The sequence below is a fragment of the Leiobunum rupestre genome, chromosome 10, assembly GCF_980474605.1.
Source record: "Leiobunum rupestre chromosome 10, qqLeiRupe1.1.hap1, whole genome shotgun sequence".
NCBI lineage: Eukaryota > Metazoa > Arthropoda > Arachnida > Opiliones > Sclerosomatidae > Leiobunum > Leiobunum rupestre.
Genome location: NC_143393.1, coordinates 43,435,310 through 43,460,469, shown reverse-complemented (window position 1 = coordinate 43,460,469; position 25,160 = coordinate 43,435,310). Strand labels below are relative to the sequence as shown.

Here is a 25,160-nt window from a genome sequence, read left to right as displayed (position 1 = left end):
CATTAAATTTGTAGATTGACACGCCATTAAATGAAAAGCCGAACGATTGATAGATTCGGCGTCGATGGTCGAGCGATGTTTACAGCTCAATTCCCAACGGAGGAGGAAGCGCGGGGATTCGCGTCATTAGTTTCCCAAGAGTGTCCTCCGTTCAACAGACGCGTTTCGCCGCTGCTCCCGCCGTTCGCTTAAATGGCGCGCGGGCAGTCATTCGAGCCATATCAACCCCGGCCAAAAGGTCAGAGGTCATTTGTCCCCTTTACACGCTAGCCCATTTACGAAGGGGCCCGTAAAGTAGCAAATCTCTTTTAAGGAACCGACTTTGCCAATAAGTTAAACCACGCGCTTGTCTCATAGACTGAGTCTAACCCCCATCACGATACACGTTTGTCATTTAGGGTCGATTTTTAAATACGTCAAGTCTTACTAGATGGCGTTCGCAGTCTGAAACGTCAATTTTATTTTATTTTTGTGCCGAATGTTTCCTGAGGGTTTAAATTTTCTTTATGGCTTATTTACATTGCACAACGCTTAAAATAGCGTTAAAGGTATTTGTGTTATAAATCATTGAATATTTATTCTCTTCCCGCCAAAAGGTTTAAAATTAGCGCCATCTAGTATAAATAAGAATATTAAAATTGAACCTTTAATGGGTTCCCTCTAATTTAATTTTATTTCTTTACAAGCAATTTGTACTTTCGTTAATGTACAAATCTTGGAATATATTAATAATGGCAACGAATTTGATTCAATTTTTTCCTAATTTCAGGTCAAGGTCGCGTGAACCAACTGGGTGGCGTGTTCATCAACGGACGACCTCTGCCCAACCACATCAGGCTGAAGATCGTCGAGATGGCGGCGGCAGGCGTCAGGCCGTGCGTCATCAGCCGGCAACTGCGCGTGTCCCACGGATGCGTCTCCAAAATCCTCAACCGATACCAGGTCAGTCCTTGACCCTAAGGCTCCATTTAATAAACGATTATTTTATATAAAATAAAGTAGGCTATACCAAAGTGAATATTTTAGCCCGATATTTCAAGAGGGCTCATTAGTACTGTCACAAGTGTATAATATTATTACATAAGTGTGACACTTTCTATTCTTCACGTGCAAAGGTTTTACTGAGAGCTAATAACAAGACGGACTGCATTACGGGCTTCGTCGCCGTTTTGCGTCCGCTTGCTAACGCGTCACACGTAGCCTTTAATAGCGCTTCGCTAGGGAGATATTTTCTTCAGTAAAATATTCCCCAAAGTGACAAACTTATGGAACTATATTATAAACTTAGGCTTTTACTAACAATGTAAAATGTTAAAATTACACAGCGTAGGGATGTACCAATTAGAAATTTGCTATATGATGAATTTCACATTGCACTATGTTTTATTCGAGGGGTTTGGCAGTCGTAAAATTTCAGTAATTTGAGAAATCTGGAAATCAACTTGAAAATCCCGATATCTGGGCGAAAATCAGTTTCTGATTTCTGAAATTACTTTGAGATTAGAAATCATTCGGTTTTCTTCCAAATGCATTTTGAAAACTCAGCCTGTGAAGCTACAAGTTCAATAAAATACGGGAGGTCAGGTGTAAATGTTTTATCTACGTCACTAGCTATAACTATTGAAGTGAGAGAGCACGTGCTGGAGTCGATACAGGGGGCCTATTCTGTAAATATTCGAAATCCAATTTTCGATCGAAAACTAGATTTCGAACTTCGAGATCTCGACGAATGGTATTCGGTAAAGATTTCGAATAAGCATAAATCAATGCAAATTGTCGAAGTCGATTTCGACATGGTATAGGGTATCGAGATCGAATTCCCATTTGATTTTTTACAGAATCGCCCCCCAGATTTTGGAATTCGAAGTCCACGTGCGAAACGCGCGTGCCAATAAAATACTAAAAATCTTAAGCTTGTGACGTTGAGAAAATATTTTATATATTTATATTTATATTTATTTTAATTTTTTTTTATGGAAACACCTTTTTAGTTGTAAGCATTTTAATAAGTTTATATCCAATCTAATTGTTTTAATAAATTGTCGAGCTTTTTTCACGGAGAATGTTAAACTATTTTCTCTTTGAAATTGCTCAATAACCGTTGGTAAAAAATTGTTATTTCCCCATTCAATTGACAGAGTTCATTGTGAATATTTCCGTACATGAAAAATGGTGCATGATCAAGACATTTTCGGGAAGGCATACGCCGCTAATAACAAATAACGAATTCGGCACCGAATTGGGTGGTAGCAGGCTGGAGGGGGGCGTGAAATTCAAACACAATGAACGCTTTCCGAATGATATCACCATGGAAACCACTCTATAATCCCATAAGCGGCTTAGTGGCGTGGAACACGGCGCGGCTCGAATGTGATCTAACAGGGAGGGGATAATCGGATGAGAGTTAAGCGCAACGTGGGAACCACCGAAGTGACATTTGAAGGCGACAGAGGGAGGGCTTAGCTGACATATGGTGACCCCCCTTTGACTTGACACGCCCACTTGAGACAGTTACTCGCCGCGTTTTTCAAAAATATGTATCCCCTTTTCACTTTTGATCTTACGTAGCCATATAGCTAATGGATAATATTTTAATTTCTCAGAAATTTTATGAAATTTCGATTTTCGGTCCGTAGGAAACTTTACTATTCAACAGCCGTAATACGGTCAATTATAGATAGTGGTATATTTAAATCGAAAGTTATAATAAATATAAAATGTTTCGTAAACACAGATATTAAAAAAAAGGTTCTAAAAGGAGTTAAAATTACTATCTTTAATGAATTGATTAAAGCTAATGTTATTCTATACTTAAACTTTCTAAGCGCTTTTAAATGATTCAAGTCGAATTACGCAAAACAATAATTTGATATCTAAATATACAATTAGTCTAAATGATATACTATATTACGGTAATTCGGTACCTAAATACGTTGCAAACTGGCACTTAGACGCGAATTTATAATATTTAAAGTAGACCACGCGCCAATTTCCTCGAAAAAAACATTACGAAATAACGCGTAAATCAAGCGAGCATAACTGCTGAAAAACACAGCGAAAGTGAAAAACTAGAAATTATATAAACAAAATGTGTTTACGACACTCACTCTTTCGTCATCGTTGCAGGAAACCGGAAGCATTCGTCCAGGCGTCATAGGCGGAAGTAAACCCAAGTTAGCGTCACCGGACGTGGAATCGCGCATCGAGGAGTACCGTCGAGAGAACCCGGGCATCTTCAGCTGGGAGATCCGAGACCGGCTGGTCAAGGAAGGCCTGTGCGACCGCACCACGGCCCCTTCGGTCAGTTCCATCAGTCGCATCCTCAAAGAGACGGGCGGCCACGAACAGTCGGACTCCTTGTCGCCAGGATACAAATCGGGAAAGAAACATTCGGGTTCCGAGGACGGAGACAGTCAAGGACGCTCCGGCCAGACGCGCAGCAAACACACCATCGACGGCATCCTGGGTTCCAGAGATGGTAAGTTTTAACTCATTCCATTTTTTACTCTTTAAATACACTCAACCAAGGATATATTGAAGATTACGATTTTCTCTTGAATTTAACCATTATCTGTCAGATAATAAGCTTTTAGATTCTTATATAATAATAATAATTAGCTAGGCTAATACCCAAGGCACCACCTTAGGCCCAAGTCATCGAGCGACTTCCAGTACCTTTAAACAGGTGGCCGGGTTACAACGCGTAGGAGGGTGGTGGAAAGCCCTTCATGCCACGCGGCCAACAGCTCCCTACACTCTTACTATTACTATTAATTAAATGACTTATTAAGTTGGACCCAGTAGAGTCCCGAGTATCTAAGTACACCTCGCGCCCAATGTAACTTTGCCGAATTTATTTTAACATTTTCCAATTTAAACTTAATTATGAACTTCCTTATTTAAAAAAACTATATAGTGAAATGGAAATACTTCAAGAAATTGAACTAAGAGTATAACCGGCTAATTTACTCTACTTACAACACAATGTACTGTAAACAATTGTTAAAAATCGGGCTGTTGGGACTATATATGCAACTATATAATTCTTTCGCCAATTTATTAATTAATTAGGTTATTTTTTAGCGTTATACTATGTAAACCAAATATAAAAAATAGTGTATACTACTAATGGTTAATTTCTATCAGTTGAATTTTTTGCTATATAAAACGGTGTTGGTCCATTTGATCGAAAAATATGTGATCGAGAGTCGATCATTATACGTTGCAATTGATCGAAATTCCATTTGATCGAATCCCATTTGTCATTAGTTTCATAAGATCGAACCTTCAAATGATCGAATACTATTTCATCGAATTCAAAAGTATTTATAGTACCAGTTGGTAGGTTTTTATTTTACCGAATGTCAATATGAAGTGCAGAAGGAATAATGATGGAATAATTCATTGCTTAAGTTCAGAAGGAATAATGATGGAATAATTCATTGCTTTAACTGTATTAAGCCACAAAGATGAAGAGATTTTTACTTTATACACTATATGATGGAATTTTTTATGACATCGACGATAACGGCCCGTTGTTTTTGATATATATAATTTAAATAGGGTCAGGTTAGGTTAGGTTGATGTACGCGCGCCGTAGGCGCGTATGCACCGTTGCCTTTTCGATTTACTACCAAAAACTAGTAGTTTTACCCTACAGTAGCTTTCGATCAAATTTCGTTCCATCAAATGCAATTCGATCAAAAGGAAATTCGATCAAATGGTACCCGTTCGATCATTTGGGAATCGATCAAATAGACTCAAACCTATAAAACGTTGGTATGCAGCTAGCTTAGGAGGACGAAATTCCTTAAAATTCAACTGAAATATATTGCAATTAGGGATGCACCGATATGGGTACAGCCGATATATCGGCGGTAATATCAGACGATATATTGGCCGATATTAACAAAGTTATCTATCATAACAGTAGTGTATATAATAAAATCATTGTAAAAGACGGTTCAGTACACTGTCATACCATTTTATTCTAATTTTTCATGAAACAAGTTTGCAAGAGCATATCCGAATATGTTTCTTTTCATTTTACGTGATAATATTTTCTATCACAAACCAAATATCGTTGTTTTTTATTTGTTTACACTCGTAACCCCCGGTCTAAAAAAGGTATGATCTAGCTTCTGAAGTCTGGCGTACTAAATATTATCTTTATTTAGTTAATGGAGAATTTTCTTATTTTTAAACGTTTTTTTTTCTGAAAATATTCTTCTAATGCCGGTATCGGCCAATATCGGCTTCGCTTAAGCCGATATATTTACTAAAGATAGCAAAATAAAATTGTAATTAGGGATGTACCGATATATCAGCCTATTTTTCTAATATCGGTGCATCCCTAATTACAATTCATGAGTATAGAAACTGAAAATTTTTGCATTTTATTTTGCTATCTTTAGTAAATATAATTTATTCTAAGCGGTCTAAAAAACAAAATTAGGTTGCTCTACTTACTTAGCCTACCCGATAAATAAAAAGTTTTTGGACTATTTGGAATATAGGTAAATTTAAATTGAAACCCATAATAAGATTTGAAAGTGTCAAAGTATATCCAAGTCAAGCCTGTTTAAAAATAGACAGGCACCGCTAAATTAATTACAACCATCACTCGGCATGCATCTGTCCCTCGCGCGAAAAAAAGGGTACGTACATTTTGAAGCGAGTAGTTTTTGGGGGATATTCACGGGGCCTGGCACCGTTCCTATTATAATTGGCTGCGGCGGGAAACGCTTTATGAAGAAGCGGCGTTGTATTTTATTTTGTCCTTTGAACCGAACAGAGTTAGTGAGTGCGAGAGAGGAGATACAAGGGCCCGCGTTGTCGGGGCCCCCGTCGCGAAATCGTTGCGAAAACGTCCCAGCGAATCAATTCGGGTCGCTACGTCGAAACGGCTCGCTAACGAATTTCAAGGAGATCTTAGAAACGCGTTTCAACTGGAAGATTTTTTGCTCGATTTTACTCCGTAAAACATTCCCGAGCCTAATGTTACGTTGCGACCGAGTTTGACCTTAAACACCCCGAGGAAAATATCTTCTTTACGAGTACGAACGGCGAAATTCAGGCGTCGGGACCTCCGTCTTTCGCGCGCCGATCCGGCTTCGGCTTTTCACGCTCGTTTGGCAGCGAGCCGCCGGCGCGAGGTGAGCCGCGAGCTTCGAGCCTTTTCTCAGCGTCGGCTCGGAAGAAAGGCTTCTTTTGTGGCGGCGATCGGGGACGCTGCTTTCCGGTATTATGAGCACGCCGAGCGTCACAATTCGCGCCTTCAGAATCCTCTCGCTCTTTCCACCTCGGTTTCTTCGAGAAGTTATTTTACGCGGAGAGGATAATTAAGCGGTACCTATATTCGGCCAAAAATTCTTATTTATTTACACTCGCATTCTGCGCAATTTTGCGCGTATTTTTGAGGAAAGCATTTTTGGTTCTCTTTTCGGTAAATTCTTTCGGAATTGTTTATTTTTTGAAAGCGAAGAGTTTAAGCGCCATAAATAAACTTGTAGGGAGAGATCGAGTTGAACGTGAACGTCTAAAACTTGAGAAACGTTTTTTTGTTAATTTAACATTGTTACATCGAGAAAATATTGTTTATAAATAAACACACATCCTGGCGCGGTGTTATTTTTAAATTTAAGCTAGGAGGAACAAACACAGCACCCCACACAAGGAGCACGCAAGACGCAACCCGTTAAAAATCGTGCATTTTCTCGCGTACAGTTTTCATTAGTTAAACGGTTTAGCGCCTGCTGCCGTCGGAAAGGGAAAATTCGGAAATTTGTACCCAACACTGCGTTAGCGTGTTTAAAGGCTAGCTATACTTTCTCCTTGTGTTTGTTGCTCCTATATTTAAGAACGTTAAACACGATAAATTTTGAGCCGTAGTGCGTTTAAATCATCTATGGATACTTATCTCCCGAGATAAATCTTATACACTTCTGGTGTGATTTATGGTACGAATTTCAGCACATTGACCTATCAATGTCTTAATTTATGACAATCAATAATTAAGTTTAAAATATATCGTTAGTACAGTTCTAAATTTGAACTGTATCAGTTTGATTTGAAAAAGGTCATTTGTGACCAGTGATACCCCTAAAATTCGACGAATAGATTTGAAATTGGATCCCATGTCGAAGTTTACTGACGCCATATCTCCTTTAAAGTCTATCTTTATAACTTATAATTCCAAATTGTTGAAACCATCAGCTCTTGGAGACGAAACAATCAGGGGTTCTTAAAAAATAAATGTGTCGGATAATGCGTTTATCGCGAATCGAATCAGGCAGTTGCCAATTGGGCGGCTTCACTTCATTTAGAAGATGAGAGGGCCTAATGTCTATCGCGGTGGGAAATTGATGAGAAATTCGCTAGAAGCGAGAAGATAGTATTTTCAGAATGCGTTTTTTGATTGAGAAATCGGAAGAACTTTCTCAAAGACGTTCCCAAAAGAGAGCTCCGAAAGTGGAATGCCGGCGGATGGAGACGAGAAAGAGTTCCCCTTGCCTTTTCTCTCTTTCCAAGATTAAAGGTTCTCTAGAAAACAAGATTGACGGGCCATGTCAGATGCCACCGTGACGCCACTCTTCAAACCGAGGGCAAACTCTTCGAGTAATCCGTGTAACCTATGCATAACCTTGACGTAGTTAACGTAATCATATAGTAATCTAACAAGGAGACTACCCGAGGTGTAACACACCGATTTTGATCAAACTCGGGGGTTTGGTAGTCAGTAATTCGTCCATGGGTAGACCTTCATGTAACTTGAAAAACCCTGAAGGGAAATGTCTCCATAGGCAACCGTTTTGCCATGGCAAACAAAAATGTTTTTGACAACACAAAATGGAAATTTTCCCATTGAAAATAAACCCCTGTAAAAAAAAAATTTGAAAATGCTAAAAATAGAAAATATAAATATAAAAATAATAAAAAAAGTTCGAATTTGATTAAACTTTTTACAGGGAGTACCCTTAAAATTGGTCAGATTCCCATATTATATTCAGTATAGGAAAATTTCCATTTTGTGTTGTTAAAAGCATTTTTGTTTGCCATGGCAAAACGGTTGCCTATGGATACATTTCCCTTCAGGGTTTTTCAAGTTACATGAAGGTCTACCAAACATCCGAGTTTGATCAAAATCGGTGTGGTACACCTCGGGTAGTCTCCTTGTAAGTTAGGCTAATAGCCAAGGCACCACCTTACGCTTAAGTTTTCGAAAGTGACTTTTAATGCCATTAATTCAGGTGGCCGGGTTACAACGCGTAGGAGGGTGGTGGCAAGCCCTTCAAGCCAAGTGAGCCAACAGCTCCTTACACTAGTACACTCACCGTTAACCTCTACCACGTTTTATGGAAGGGGAAACAGAAGAACTCGGAACAAAACCCCTTTTACCAACAGCGAGAGATCTTGCAAACTCAACGCGGAAGGAGTTGTTGCGAGTTTTCATCCAGTGCCGCAAGCTATAGGATCAAACCCATAATTCTACGTCGTTATCAAAAACTATAAGTGAAACATAAAAATAAATAAATAATAATCAACTAGGCTAATCACCCAAGGCACCACTTTAGGCCTAAGTCATCAAGCGACTTTTAAAGCCATTAATTCAGGTGGCCGGGTTACAATGCGTAGGAGAGTGGTGGCAAGCCCTGCATGCCACGCGATCGAGCCAACAGCTCCCTACACTAACTATTACCGTTAACCTCAACAAGTTTTTTAGGGAAGGGGAAACCGAAGACCTCGTAGAAAAACCCCTTAAACCAGTGGGGAGAGAGCTTTCAAACTCAACGCGGAAGGACATACTGGTTAATACTCGCGTCACCTACAAGTAGGCATTTTGGACAGTGTGAGAAAACAGTCAAAACCCGCGAAACCGCGAGCAGCATTTCAATAGTCTTACCCGGGAAAGCGAAGCGCCAAAGGAGCAAAAAATGAGCGCGCGAGGGGGAAAGACGGAGTAATTTGGCATGTTCCAAAAGCGAGAAGCTAGAAATTCCTTGGCGGCTTTGGCATCGAAATAACTTCCACAGCGAGCTCACATTCAAATTCTGTTTTTTCCTTCTTGGTAAATTGCGGCCTATCTAATTCTGTTTCGCCCACGAACAAAAAACACGCGCCCATTTCCGGGTCCCATTCCTACTTACAACCTTATTCGTCTAATTTTAGTTTTGCTTACAAATTTCGACCAAATTTTTAGTGGATAAAAACAATAAGGAGAGGTTAAGCGAAGCTGCGTAAAAGTTTAAACTGGAACGGCGGTACACTGAAAGCATTCCCATTTACCATGGCAACCAATTAAACCCGGCCACTTGTATTAAAGGCTTCAAAAGTCGCTTGATGACTAAGGCCTAAGTTTGTGCCTTGGGTATTAGCCTAGCTAATTATTATAATTATTATTATTACATTTCCACCAGCAGTTTTATCTGAAGCTAGTTACGTTAAAAATAAGGCGTTTTGCTTTGTAAGCGGAAGATTTTTATACTTCATACTTTCTTTAAGTATTTCATTTTGGGAAAATTCTAAACCTTCAAACCCCCCTCCCCCCGCAAAGTTAACCATCAAATTAAATCAAAGAAATTACAGGTTTTTAAATATCTACAATTCGATTAAATGAGTAGCTGGTGGAAATTTCGAAGGCCAAAAGCGAGAACAAAACCTTGTTTGAAGCCACACGCTTCGCAAATTAAATCTGAAAATCCAGTTCGTCGAATGTCTCTTATAAGCCAGAGGGAGATATCCCATTACCCGAGTTGAAGAACGCGTATTAATGGGCCGCCCTGGCAGATCGGATGACAATCGATTCGAAATAGACACGCCTTATTAACGCTATTAAGAGAGAAGGCGATCCCTGTGGCGAACAAGAACACTCTCCGCGCGAAGGACAATGCGAACGCGTCCCCCGTTGGCTCTCGGTCTCCTCTTCATCCTAGTTGGTCTCTTCGGTTCCACTCGAAGGATGCAGAGAGGCTGCGTCGCTGCTTTGACGCGTTCGGGGCTGACTTTGAGGGATCGAGTCGGTAATTTCGGGCACTAATGACTCTCGTCTAGTGTTTCAAGTAAAACGCACATGCACGTCATCATTTAAAAGTCCCCCCTCTGGCGCGCAACCCCCCGCCCCGTTGCGCCAAACCCTGAAATGAGAGAGAACTAGTAAGGATGCTGGGAAGATGAGGCGGTCGTTTCTTTTCCTTAGAAAAGACTTGTTGCGCTTTGTGAGAAGGTAATACAATCGCGATCAGGTACCCGAGGCCCTCAACGACCAGTAGTTTGAAACGACATGTAGTTCCCAACGACCAGTAGTTCACGACGACAAATAATTAGCAGCGACCAGTAATTTACAAATACCAGCTTTTCGCAATAACAAATAGTTCGCAACGACCAGTGGTTTGCAATTACTAGTATTTCTCAATAACAAATAGTTCGCAATGACCAGTAGTTCGCAATTACCAGTATTTCGCTATAACAAATAGTCCGCAACGACCAGTAGTTCGCAATTACCAGTATTTCGCAATAAAAAATAGTCCGCAACGACCAGTAGTTTGAAACAACAAATAGTTTGCAACGACACATATTTCCCAACGACCAGTAGTTCGCCACAATAAATAATTTCCAACGACAAATAATTAGCAAAGACCAGTAAATTACAATTACCAGTATTTCACTACGACAAAAAGCTCGCAACGACCAATAGTTTGTCTTCTAAAAAAGTAAATTGTGAAATTTAGTATATTGAAAAATATTTTGTTTATTTAATATTGAAGGTTATCATATTTTCCGTTTTAAATTTAAAATTATGAGGTATTTATTTTGTAAAAAATATACTTCCATATGACCTGGTCGTTGCAAACTATCTGTTATCAAACTATCGAACTCCTGCAAAACGTTTACCATAACAGTTTATTTATGAAAGCTAATACTAATAGACCTGTTTAGCAATCCTTCGAAAAAGTGAACGAGAGAGCTTGAAGGAATATAGATAAAGCTACACGTTTTCGAAGAGCTGTTTGCGTGTGAAACTATTATTTTCCACCCGCGGTCACCGGATTGTTTTTTGGGACTCGGTTGCCTTTGCCAAAATCTGGGGCCTTGAAATTTGTAGAAAGAGAAAATGCAACAATTTTTCTTTTCGTAAAATTGCGGGCTTCCGAATAAATTTTCAGTGGCTGTTACGCTCAGTTAACGTTTGTGCCAAAACTAATAAGAAAAACATAAATATTGGGATACGTAACTACAAAAAACTCGAAATGTTATTTTTCAATGTTATTTCTAAGGACAAAAAAACATCACAAAAAAAAAGTTTTTTTCGAAGAAAATATTTTGTTTCGCGTCAAACTGTGCGGTACAACATTTTTGTACAACCATGCTGTGTAAGCAAGAAAAATACCATTTACTTTGGTATTTACTAAGCAAGAAATCTACAATTTAATTTGGTTTTTACCAAGCAACAAAAATACAATTTAATTTGGTTTTTATTAAGCAACCAAAATACAATTTAATTTGGTTTTTATTAAGATAGAAAAATACTATTTATTTTGGTATTTACTAAGCAAGAAATATACAATTTAATTTGGTTTTTATTAAGCAACAAAAATACAATTTAATTTGGTTTTTATTAAGCAATAAAAATACAATTTAATTTGGTTTTTATTAAGCAACAAAAATACAATGTAATTTGGTTTTTATTAAGCAATAAAAATACAATTTAATTTGGTTTTTATTAAGCAAGAAAAATACAATTTAATTTGGTTTTTATTAAGCAATAAAAATACAATTTAATTTGGTTTTTATTAAGCAACAAAAATACAATGTAATTTGGTTTTTATTAAGCAATAAAAATACAATTTAATTTGGTTTTTATTAAGCAATAAAAATACAATTTAATTTGGTTTTTATTAAGCAAGAAAAATACAATTTAATTTGGTTTTTATTAAGCAAGAAAAATACTATTTATTTTGGTATTTACTAAGCAAGAAATATACAATTTAATTTGGTTTTTATTAAGCAACAAAAATACAATTTAATTTGGTTTTTATTAAGCAACAAAAATACAATTTAATTTGGTTTTTATTAAGCAACAAAAATACAATTTAATTTGGTTTTTATTAAGCAAGAAAAATACTATTTATTTTGGTATTTACTAAGCAAGAAATATACAATTTAATTTGGTTTTTATTAAGCAACAAAATAAAATTTAATTTGTTTTTTTTAAGCAACCAAAATACAATTTAATTTGGTTTTTATTAAGCAAGAAAAATACAATTTAATTTGGTTTTTACCAAGCAAGAAAAATACCATTTATTTCGGTATTTACTAAGCAAGAAAAATACCATTTATTTCGGTATTTACTAAGCAAGAAAAATACCATTTATTTCGGTATTTACTAAGCAAGAAAATATGAATTAATTGGTTTTTTCCTAAGCGAGAAAAATTATATTTAATTTTCTAAGCGAGATTTTAAAATCAGATGTTCAATTATTTCTTTGGTTTATAACTAAAATGACAAGTAGACGCGAATATTTTTCCTGCCCGACGTAATATGATTTTTTGCAGAAACTCTGGTATGGAAACACGCGCAGAAGTATTCCTTGATTAAAAAAAGAAACTTCTATAAGTGTATTAGTTCCTGCGCAATAAAACAATATATATATAAATGTATATATATATTTGTTTGTAAATTAATTAATATTAACACAATATTAATATTTCATTGTATGCAATGGTTTATTTTAAGTTACCGATTAAAGAGTTGGCACTCGAGCATAAATCCTCCCCTACAATTGTTAGGCGGACTACCACGCTGTGGCGCAGATGTGTATTATGACCTTAAATACTGCCGAGTTCAAAGGTCAATTAAAATTGCAAATATATAAAAGAATAAATTAAATAAAAAATGTAATAATACGTACTACACCTCATTTCGTAAAACTAATTAAATAATTTTGCACGCAAATTTCGACACGTTCGTCAAACACGCTGCCCATAAATATATAAAGATTGTTGACATACAAAAGAAAAAATCAAAGCGTGCTGCTGAAAAATAATTAAAATTCGTGTTCCTCGCAACAAAAATGTACGGAATAAAAGACATAAATCTAACGAAAACGGGCGAGCGAAATGAAAAAAATATGTATAACAGTGTTTATACAAGAACGGAAATGAGTTTGAACAAAAAGATGAGGACTAGACATTGTGTGTTGGGCTCTTTTATTTTGGAAGCGATAAGGGACCCAAAAAGGCACCCTATTATTTGGGAAATCAAATCAAAAATGAACAAGCGCGCGATCCTCAAACGGAAAAACTCAAAAATGGCGCTTCTATAAAAGACGAAACGCGAATGGCCGGAAACACGGACTCAACCAACAGACAGATGGCAGCACCGGCGATTGAGGCCTCAAATTCTTCTCGTAGCCGTTATCGTAAAGGCGCGGACTGTACCTATTCCCCTCGCTACATTTTGTTTTAGCGGATATCAATTTATTCCGATGATATCGGTCTAGATTCTCCGCTCATGCCCGGTCACGAACTGCGTTTCCTCCGTGGTCAGATTGAATAGGTTCGCCAGCACGCGCCTTCATCGGGTACCCCGATAAAAGGTCAAGAATCGTTTCGGTAAAGGTCACCGGGGAGGGAAAGCGCCGGTGGACGGGCTAAGCTGCCATTGGAAAGGGGGCGCCGAGACGATAGCGGGTTGACGGGCCGACAACGTCCACGTTGCGTTGTCGTCTTTGAGGGGGATTCGAGCCGCTTGCCAAGACGCGAATGTCGATCAAAAATGGAAGAAGACGCGGCATTAATGTCCTATCGATGGAATGCCCGCGCCATTTACACTTTTCTATATTGGCTCGTGTACCGTGTACATTCGAGACTTTGTACCGATGGACAAAAGTTGCTTTTTAATTGAAAATTTTATTTAAACAATCCAATATACTAAATATGACCGGTTCTGTTCTTCCAACGATATAGATCATTCTATAAAATACTACTTACGTGGTTATTTACTTTTGCGCGAAGAGATGCTGAAGGTTTGTCCCAACCAGTGTTGGATAGGCAAATTACAATGGTGACGTCGCAGGGTCTCAGACGACAGCACTCTAAAAGGCGGTGGCGTTGGTCAAAGACCAGTTAATTTTTAATTAAAAGTATAATTCTATACCGAAAAGAGAAAATTATAAAAGCGTTGCGCTCTTAGCTTCTCGCAGCCAATGAAATTGCGGATTTTGACTCCTAAATTGAGCGTATTTCATGGCATCTGGCAGTAATACAATTTGAAAAGAGTATTCGTGACCAGTAAATTATTTTATAAGTTGGGGGTATTGTGGTCAACTGGTCATATTGATCAGTACTTTTAAAAAGCTTATTTCCAATACTGGTCCCCACTTTTCGTGAACCAGGGCGGCTCAGTATTATCTTTTATCTGGCAAACATGCAACACTGGTGGGCTGGTTGACATAAAATAACTTAACTTTTGTAATATGTCTAGCCCAAATAAGGACTGAACATAAGCCAAATTCTTAAAACCAAAGAATATTGAAAGTTGTCAGTCCTACAGCGATAGCTTTAAAGTCTTTGCCAAGTGACTTGACCGGTTTAGCTCAGATTTTACAGAATGGCCTAATTTGTTTGGCTAGTGGCTCAATCAGTGGAAGTACAATTTATGTATTTTTACCCCCCAAAGTTATATTCCAAAAAGTTTTATAAATCAAACTTTTGTCTTTGATTTTTCCTATCAGGAATCCATACCTCTACTTGGAATGCTTATGTTGGCGTATCGCGTAAGGTAAGATAACTCTGAAGACTTTGGCCCCGCCTACGAGATAAAAAATGCCCTCAGCGCGCTCCCCTCTCACGTTGTTGTTTGTTAAGTTAACATAGTGACGTCAAAGAAACCGTCAGCCACATCGAGACGAAAATCTGCCGCGATAAGCATTCCTAATAGAGGTATGGATTCTTGTTCATATATATTCGCGTTAAAACCACCATTAAATTAAATCTATTTTATTTTTCCTGGTTTTAACTTTAGTACCCCGCCCAAAGGCGGATTATTAATAGACTTAGGGGCCCTGAATTGGCCAAATGGTAGGAAGGGCCCAGACCAGTGGCCTCTCGGAAAAATTTCTGCGAGGGCCCCTCTCTAAAGTTTGATAATCCTCCACCACAATGACCACATAAATTATAACGTCGCGTGGACTGAATACGCTCCCCCATTTGTGATTAGTAACGAAGACTTAGAAATCATCACTTCCCACTCATTTCATGGATCAGCCAAAGCTGAAATCAAGAAATTTTGACTAGGAACATCAAATTTATTAAAATAAACCGAGGGGTAAGACACTCTGCGAACTCGGTGTACACTGCCGTACCTTTGACAGTGCTAAATGGAACTCGCGAACTCTTGAAAATATGTACTTTTAACAGTGCTAAATGGAACTCGCGAACTCTTGAAAATATGTACCTTTAACAGTGCTAAATGGAACTCGCGAACTCTTGAAAATATGTACCTTTAACAGTGCTAAATGGAACTCGCGAACTCTTGAAAATATGTACCTTTAACAGTGCTAAATGCACGAACTCGGTGTACAGATTATCTGAGACTGTCTTACCCCTCGAAATAAACATCCACATTTGAAGAATGTAGTTATTTTCGAAAAGGCCCATGTTGAAAGTTGGGGGGCCGAAAATTAACATTTTTACCTGGCAACTCAGCATTTGGACGGAACATCCGTTTCCTTACTTCCGCCTGTATATTTCAATGGCGGTCACGTGGTTCAAAACGTCACAAACAGGATGTTCCGTCCATAGGTCTCACTTAAGCCTCGTCTGCGGCCCCTCTTTTGTTATGGGACTATTATTCAGTGTCATACTTATATATATATATATTACGTTACTTATGATAATGGTAGTCAAATAATAGTAGAACAAAAAAACATTTTTATAATAATTTATTTATCGCTTAAGATATACAATTCTAATTGAGATAAAAACTTAATCCTAGTTCACACTATACAATTAATTGGGCCACTTAATTGAAACCAACTAATTGTAAGCAAGAAAATTGTACAGTGTGAACAGAAAAAGTTGGAACAATGGTTCCAATTTTTCTGTTCACACTATTCAATTTTCTTGCTTACAATTAGTTGGTTTCAAAACTGGGCTTTAGTTTCATGATGTAATTGTACGGAATATTTTACAGCTGAATTGCCCTTCAAAAAGTTTGACACAAGCACAGACAATCAAAAAATATTCTATAGGTTACAATATAGGGCACTCTGAATGTATATTACAATACGTTATTTAAAATAAAATAAAAAAGTCCACCTAAAAATAAATAGTAGTTGATGCCATTGAAAAAAATAACAGTGCATCTGTTCAAACATCTTTCTACGGCCACAAAAAATGTAATATATATGAGATTATCTTCCTACGTGAGACACAGCAGGAGTCGACCCCTTCTAAATTAACGATATATAAAAAGAAAACAATCTGAAAAACATGAACCCGTTGAAACGCAGTCAGCGGTCCCGAAATATCCGCGAATGGATGGATGCACGGTGGGATCGAATATCGGGATGCACGCCGAAACGAACTCGCGGGTTTCAAGCATTCTCGACGCTCCGATATCTGCCGTAAAAACGTATCATTAGTGAAGTTGAGCAACGATCCGTCGACGTTTCAAACGTTAGAGCGGTTTGGACATCATTGCTACGTACGTTCGTTTGACGAAACCACGCCAATGCGCGCTGGAAATCTAAACTTTCCCGTTCGTAAGATGGCTTTGCCTAATCTTTCTATTATTGTTATTACGCCTATTACAAAAATGGCTATTTATAGTTATATCTATATAGATATCTATAGATATACGCTATAGTGATATATATATATATATATATATATATATATATATATATATATATATATATATATATATATCGGTATGTTCCGCGAGTGTCAGGGTATGCGATCCAATGTGGATTAGAATGGGGACCCCCGAAGTTAGGGTAGCGCGCGGGGGGAGGGACGCGAAACCTTCGGCGGCGGCTTCGCTTTGATCTTTCTTAATGGGCCGGCATAGCCCGGGGTCGTGTCTCCCAGGTATATTGCCTATAGCCCCCCCCCCTCCCCCGGTGATTTTTTCACTTCCAAATTCGATAAGTTCCGAGATTTGCAATGTCGACTCTACCCCCATCGCCGCCTTTGATCGCGCCGTCCATTTAGAATCATTTCGCTATAAAAGCTAAACGTCGATTACCTTTCCCCGATCTTCGCAACACACGCGAATGCTCCGGGAACGACTAGTTGTGATTCTTGACTGAATCGAAATCAAATGAAAGTTTTTTTTTGTAACTTTAATAGAAAATATTTTTTTTTATATAATAAAATTTGGGGTTGGAATTTTCGTTTAACATTTTTATTTTATTAGCCTATAAATTCCAAATCCCTAATAATAGACGCGAATAATTTAATTTCGTAATAAAATATCTCATTTGATAAAAATTAGAAGCATTTATTTTTGCGAATCAAAAGGTTAACTATTTACTTTATGTATTGTTCCTATATATTACACCTTTTGACATACTGGCAAATTCGATTACGGATAAAATATTAGAGGTCGGGGATGGTTAACTTTTATTCAATAGATAAAGCTCTCAAAATTATCCGTAAAACGTTTTGATCACGTAATTTATATTTCTGTATTATCCGATTAATTTTTTGATAAATTTGTAAAATTTATTGGAAGAACGACGTTTTTTTCGATAAAAAGCTCATATATTACGAATAATACATGTTTTTTTAATGATTTTCCGAATTATTAACCGGGAAATTTCTTTGTTTACATTTTTTCCCGAAAAAAATCAATTTAAACTTGGATAATGATTAACCGTCCCCGACCTCTATAAAATATTATGGAAAATATTTCTATCAAGTTCATTACGTAAGTGTTTGAAAAATTGAAACCCTAAAACTAATTGTAGACGTGTTTGAAGTAAATTATAATTGCTATTTTAAGTTTATTTGAATCTGAGCATTATTGAATATTTGCCAAAACAAAGACACTCTGACGCGTTTGTGGATCGGTTTCCGGTGGACGCGCGCTCCGAGCGTGGGCGACATGGCGACCTCGCCAATGAACTCAAAACAATTTACAGCATTTGGTCCTGGTCTCATTCTCCCCACCAGCTATCGCCTTTAATGATCTTTTCCTACTTAACTCTTCTTGTTCGCCGCCTGCGCGAAGATTAATATTATTTAGTCTTCACTCGTGTCTCTGTCTTCATTAAAAAACATTCTGCTTAAGCCAGACCATCTCGCCACCAGCGCACTCTCCCATCTACCCCATCTACCGCCGGATATTGACTTCGAAACAAGAACGTATCTAGCCGTTATTAAGAACATACGAGTCTGTCTAGCGTGTCAGTTAACATCTATGGTTGTAAGAACTACTTTTCCTTTTACTCTCCGATACTTTGAATGTTGTATTCATCCGTTGTCTCCGTTATCATTATTATAATAATATATAACAATATTTTAGGTATAATAACAGTTCTATTATTAATTTTAGGTATAATAATAACAGTTCTATTATTAATTTTAGGTATAATAATAACAGTTCTATTATTAATTTTAGGTATAATAATAACAGTTCTATTATTAATTTTAGGTATAATAATAACAGTTCTATTATTAATTTTAGGTATAATAATAACAGTTCTATTATTAATTTTAGGTATAATAATAACAGTTCTATTATTAATTTTAGGTATAATAATAACAGTTCTATTATTAATTTTAGGTATAATAATAACAGTTCTATTATTAATTTTAGGTATAATAATAACAGTTCTATCTATTATTAATTTTAGGTATAATAATAACAGTTCTATCTATTATTAATTTTAGGTATAATAATAACAGTTCTATCTGTTATTAAATTTAGGTGTAATTATAACAGTCCTATATTTAATTTTGGTATAATAATAACAGTTCTATCTATTATTAATTTTAGGTGTAATTATAACAGTCCTATATTTAATTTTGGTATAATAATAACAGTTCTATCTATTATTAATTTTAGGTGTAATTATAACAGTTCTATATTTAATTTTTGTATAATAATAACAATTCTATCTATTATTAATATTAGGTATAGTAAAAATTTTGTTTGCAAAAATATTAAATAATTCCACAAAAATTAAATCTTTTATACAAAAGGGAGTAACGAAATGAAAATGAAGCATGTCAACAAATAAATTTATTAGTGACGCTACTGCTTATAGAAGTTGAAACGTACGTTCTCGGAAATCTTAAATATACGACCTCGGAAGAAAAAACTACCTTATTCACTAAATTATACGAATACATTATCGCTTTCGTCAAATGCAGTTTCCGAGCGAAGTTTTTATACAAATTGTTCGAGGGTAGGTCAACCGTTATTTCGACCAAATGAGCCTAATTATTTCAAGATCAAAAATTAATGTTCCGTGGATTTCGTAAAATAAGAATATGTCTGGCTATTGCCGGGCGACTTCGTAATTCCAAGATTTGTCACCGCCGCCACGTGTCCGCCTGAACGATTTTGTGCCTGGGTCAGGGTTGAAACGAGAGATCTATGAGATAAATAAGCGCTTATTTTTGGTAAAGCACGAGTGAAAATTATCTCGGAGAGAAGGAGATGTTACGTTAATTACGCGCCGAGAAAATTGTCGCGCAACAAAAGCGGAAGTAGTTACGGACGTAAACAAAACCAATTAGAGTTCAAGGTCAAGAAAAACTGACAAGCCATAAATTCTTCGCACGATAAGTAGTCGCAATTACAGATACCAGTTATGGGCGCACTCCTCTCATTTTTTGAGCGAAATTGAGCGGTAAAATATATTTTTTAAAAGAGCCCAAAACGGAAATGAGAGGAGCCAAAATTTTACCGCTCAATAAAGAGCGAAATGAGAGGAGCTAAATTTTACCGTCCAAGAAAGAGCGAAAAGAGAGGAGCTAAATTTTACCGTCCAAGAAAGAGCGAAATGAGAGGAGCTAAATTTAACCACTCAATAAAGAGCGAAAAGAGAGTAGCTAAATTTTACCGTCCAAGAAAGAGCGAAAAGAGAGGAGCTAAATTTTACCGTCCAAGAAAGAGCGAAATGAGAGGAGCTAAATTTAACCACTCAATAAAGAGCGAAAAGAGAGTAGCTAAATTTTACCGTCCAAGAAAGAGCGAAAAGAGAGGAGCTAAAATTTACCGTCCAATAAAGAGCGAAAAGAGTGGAGCTAAATTTGAACGCTCAATAAAGAGCGAAAAGAGTGGAGCTAAATTTTACCACTCAATAAAGAGCGAAAAGAGTGGAGCTAAATTTTACCACTCAATAAAGAGCGAAAAGAGTGGAGCTAAATTTGAACGCTCAATAAAGAGCGAAAAGAGAGGAGCTAAATTTGAACGCTCAATAAAGAGCGAAAAGAGTGGAGCTAAATTTGAACGCTCAATAAAGAGCGAAAAGAGTGGAGCTAAATTTGAACGCTCAATAAAGAGCGAAAAGAGTGGAGCTAAATTTTACCACTCAATAAAGAGCGAAAAGAGTGGAGCTAAATTTGAACGCTCAATAAAGAGCGAAAAGAGAGGAGCTAAATTTGAACGCTCAATAAAGAGCGAAAAGAGATAAGCTAAATTTTACCACTCAATAAAGAGCGAAAAGAGAGGAGCTAAAATTTACCACTCAATAAAGAGCGAAAAGAGTGGAGCTAAATTTTACCACTCAATAAAGAGCGAAAAGAGTGGAGCTAAATTTGAACGCTCAATAAAGAGCGAAAAGAGAGGAGCTAAATTTGAACGCTCAATAAAGAGCGAAAAGAGTGGAGCTAAATTTGAACGCTCAATAAAGAGCGAAAAGAGTGGAGCTAAATTTGAACGCTCAATAAAGAGCGAAAAGAGTGGAGCTAAATTTTACCACTCAATAAAGAGCGAAAAGAGTGGAGCTAAATTTGAACGCTCAATAAAGAGCGAAAAGAGAGGAGCTAAATTTGAACGCTCAATAAAGAGCGAAAAGAGATAAGCTAAATTTTACCACTCAATAAAGAGCGAAAAGAGAGGAGCTAAATTTTACCACTCAATAAAGAGCGAAAAGAGTGGAGCTAAATTTTACCACTCAATAAAGAGCGAAAAGAGTGGAGCTAAATTTGAACGCTCAATAAAGAGCGAAAAGAGAGGAGCTAAATTTGAACGCTCAATAAAGAGCGAAAAGAGTGGAGCTAAATTTGAACGCTCAATAAAGAGCGAAAAGAGTGGAGCTAAATTTGAACGCTCAATAAAGAGCGAAAAGAGTGGAGCTAAATTTTACCACTCAATAAAGAGCGAAAAGAGTGGAGCTAAATTTTACCACTCAATAAAGAGCGAAAAGAGTGGAGCTAAATTTGAACGCTCAATAAAGAGCGAAAAGAGAGGAGCTAAATTTGAACGCTCAATAAAGAGCGAAAAGAGTGGAGCTAAATTTGAACGCTCAATAAAGAGCGAAAAGAGTGGAGCTAAATTTGAACGCTCAATAAAGAGCGAAAAGAGTGGAGCTAAATTTTACCACTCAATAAAGAGCGAAAAGAGTGGAGCTAAATTTGAACGCTCAATAAAGAGCGAAAAGAGAGGAGCTAAATTTGAACGCTCAATAAAGAGCGAAAAGAGATAAGCTAAATTTTACCACTCAATAAAGAGCGAAAAGAGAGGAGCTAAAATTTACCGTCCAATAAAGAGCGAAAAGAGTGGAGCTAAATTTTACCGTCCAATAAAGAGCGAAAAGAGAGGAGCTAAAATTTACCGTCCAATAAAGAGCGAAAAGAGTGGAGCTAAATTTGAACGCTCAATAAAGAGCAAAAGAGAGGAGGTAAAATTTACCGCTCAATAAAGAGCGAAAAGAGAGGAGATAAAACTCGTGTATATTTCTAAATTAGACCTCAATTGCCGCGTTAGAAATAAACTTTAATAGCTACTAGCCCTTTAAAATTTCGCTGAAGTTTGATTTTTAGCGAAGCATTTCGTCCATTCTTCCACGGGACAGTCGTATTGTCACGAAAGGGGGCAGCGGTTGGGGGAGGCGGCGCACTTGATTAGCGCGTGAAACCGGGATCACTTGTCGTCTCACTCTGTCGCCTTCAAGGCCGACCCTCTCGTAACACAATCAAATTTCGTAATCAAACCAATTTAGAATTTTCGCCTGGCTATATTATGACCCGAAGGAATTGGGTCACAATTATAAGATCAGCTCAGACTCGTCACGGACACCCCAATTTATTAAAATACGATTAAAAATGTTTACGATTTTTATCAGATTAATTTCATGATTTAACAGTTCTCTTAACGGTGGTTAAGACTGCTAAGTTGTACGCAGTGCCATGGCTGTACTAACACAAATATGTATTCGATGTTTAAAACAAACCTAGGTGATTGTCACCAAACTCGGTGGTGGGTAAGTAGATACAATACCGTCACTAAGGTCGGTGTTGCGACGGATATTGGTTTTGCCAAGGCAACTGAAATTGTTTTTGAGTTTTTCTCTGTATGATTTATCGTGGAAAAACATCATATTTTAAGGAACAAACAGTTACACAAATTCACTAAAATATTTGTTTTCCTTGATTTCGGTTTTTATAGAATATTTCTATTTTTGGAGATTAAACTATGATATTTCATTCTCAATTTTTTTATTAACTATCTAGTTATTGCTATAATAAATCTGAAACTTGACAAATAATAAATAATATTAACAACTTAAAATCTGTTCAGAACACATTTCCAATTTAGACCTTTTATTTTAAAAAAAATATTTAAAATAGACGTTTTAAGTCTCACATTAGCCAACGTTCTATATATTTGTTTTTTATAGACTATTGATTAAAATTTTACTCTTATTTAATAATGCGTGATGCTGAGGAGTCGTTACCCCATCTGGTGGTAGAAAACCTTACTAAACATTAATAAATTGGCTCTTAATTTATCAAAACAGTTTCGGTTACCAAGACAAAAAGTATACCCGTTACTACATTTCCAATTTCCTAGTTTGATCAAAGATTTCAACAAGAATATGTAAGATTATCCGAAAAGTAAATCCAAATACAGTTGAATAATTCATATTTTCCGATAATCTTATATATTAGCAGTTATAAATATAGGTATGTTTGAAACCCAGGTTAATTTTAAGGGGCATAGCATATTTCACACATATTTGGCTTAAAACGGTTTAAAGTTGTAGCTACGTAGACCACCCATGACTCCGGGAATATTCGTTTAGTAATCGAATCTCGGGAAAGTAAATTTAGGGGCTAAAAAGGCCCCGTGCGAAGAGCGGGAGAAGGAGGCGCATGATAGGCAAGGGTATCATAAATTAGCGGGTAGGCACTCCCCACTCGTGACCAACTAATTTGTCGCCGTGTGAAATTTGCCGAAAAGACCTCCGTGCAATCATTAGATTAGAGGATTACAGCTCATATTTCAAATATCCACAACACCAACGAATACTATTGGATGAAATAGACGTTTACTGATAAACAATAATTGTTATAGCTATTTCTATAAAATAATATATACGCATACATGTATAAAAAGTGTTATTTTTTGGAGCACGCGCTTCCTAATATTTCCGTGCAGAGGGTCTCGCGCGTTTTCGCGCGAGCTCAACAAAAACAAAAAAATATGCGCGCGCTCTCTCTTTCTAACTTTAACTGCACGATGAATCTAACGTAATCACGTGACCTCTCGTATGTTATATAAAGAGCTATGGACGCTTCAATAAAAGATACTCGGTTTTTACTCCCCTATCCAAATTCATCTGGGAAGGAACTATTTCCGGTCGGTCGGTTAAAGCTTGGTTAAAGCTTGGTTAAAGGTTAGAATGGCTAGCCAAAAAGTCATAATTAAGTCAATTGGAGATGCGTTTTTGCCCTCATGAGAATTTTACGTCAGATAAGAAATGCGTCGACTAATGTTAATTTTCGATAATATATTTTAAGGTAAAATATATAATGTTACTAAAACTAAATATAAGAAGATAATATTATTATTATTATCATCCTCTTATGGTATAAATAATTAAAATTATACGGAATATTTTTATATTACCGGGCAATTTTAAGGCTTCTTATGGAGGCAGAGTTAGTTCATTTCGTATAAAATTATCTTTCGGAAAAAGATGAAAACTAATTGCTTTAGAACTAAACGTATTACTTTTGCAGTACGGTATGCAACAAGTGTTTCCTTTTAATCAGGTAACTTTTTGGCATGTTAAGGCTTAGCAAAAATGAGTCCTGGCTGTCGGAAATATTACTTCTTGGCAATTTCTGAGAAGATGTTTCATTTAAGCGCCTATTGACGGCTTTTAAAATTCATTTTGCGCGTGAAAATACCTCTACATGTTATGGTCAAAAAAGCACGTAAAGAAGGCTGTGTGCCCAACACATGTACCTGTATTGTCGCGCGCTAAAACTTCATTTCAAAATCCGCCAATTGTTCATCGTTAACATTATTTATTATTACCTAAAGTTTATGAAATATATCTTGCGAAATATCTACCGTTAACATGTCTAACGATGGAAAATGTAAAAAATACGTAGGCGCAATGTTAAACCAATAATCAACGAAGATCATTTAATAATCATTATAAGTAGTTAAATAAAAATAATAATTAATAATCAGCTAGGCTAATACCAAAGGCACCACCTTAGACTAAAATTGTTGAGTGACCTTTAATGCCATTAATTCGGGGGGCCCAATTCTATTGCGTTGGAGGGTGGTAACAAGCCCTTCATGCCACGCGAGCCAACAGCTCCCTACACTCACTATTAAAGTTCACCTCAACAAGTTTTTATGGAAAATGGAAACCGAAGAACTCGGGGTAACACCCCTTTAAACATGAGGAGAGAACTTGCAAACTCAACGCGGAAGGAGCTGTTCCGAGTTTCACCCAGGGCCACAAACTGTGATCGAACTTGCCGCTCTTGCTGTGGGGCGAAAGTGTTAAACACTCCACGCAGAGTAAACATAAGTATGACACAAAATTATTTCGATAATCTTTGTTATTACTTTTAAATGCGTTTCAATTTACAATAAGACTTGGCTGTTGGCGTAGATTTCCAAAGACTATAGTGGAGGGTTTTCTATCCTTAGCCATGTAATGATTTATACGGTCATTGGC

General features: G+C 36.8%; 1 protein-coding gene across 2 annotated transcripts in view; it reads left to right on the top strand.

Annotated features, from left to right (window-relative positions):
- LOC149925980 (uncharacterized) overlaps positions 1–25,160 on the top strand; it is an 89,845-nt gene that overhangs the window by 46,576 nt on the left and 18,109 nt on the right. For both annotated transcript variants that reach the window (XM_090160025.1, XM_090160024.1), the window contains exons 2-3: positions 770–942; positions 3,127–3,478. In XM_090160025.1, the coding sequence (XP_090016151.1) occupies positions 853–942; positions 3,127–3,478 (442 nt within the window). In that variant the 5' untranslated portion in view covers positions 770–852. The remainder of the gene's footprint in view (positions 1–769; positions 943–3,126; positions 3,479–25,160) is intronic.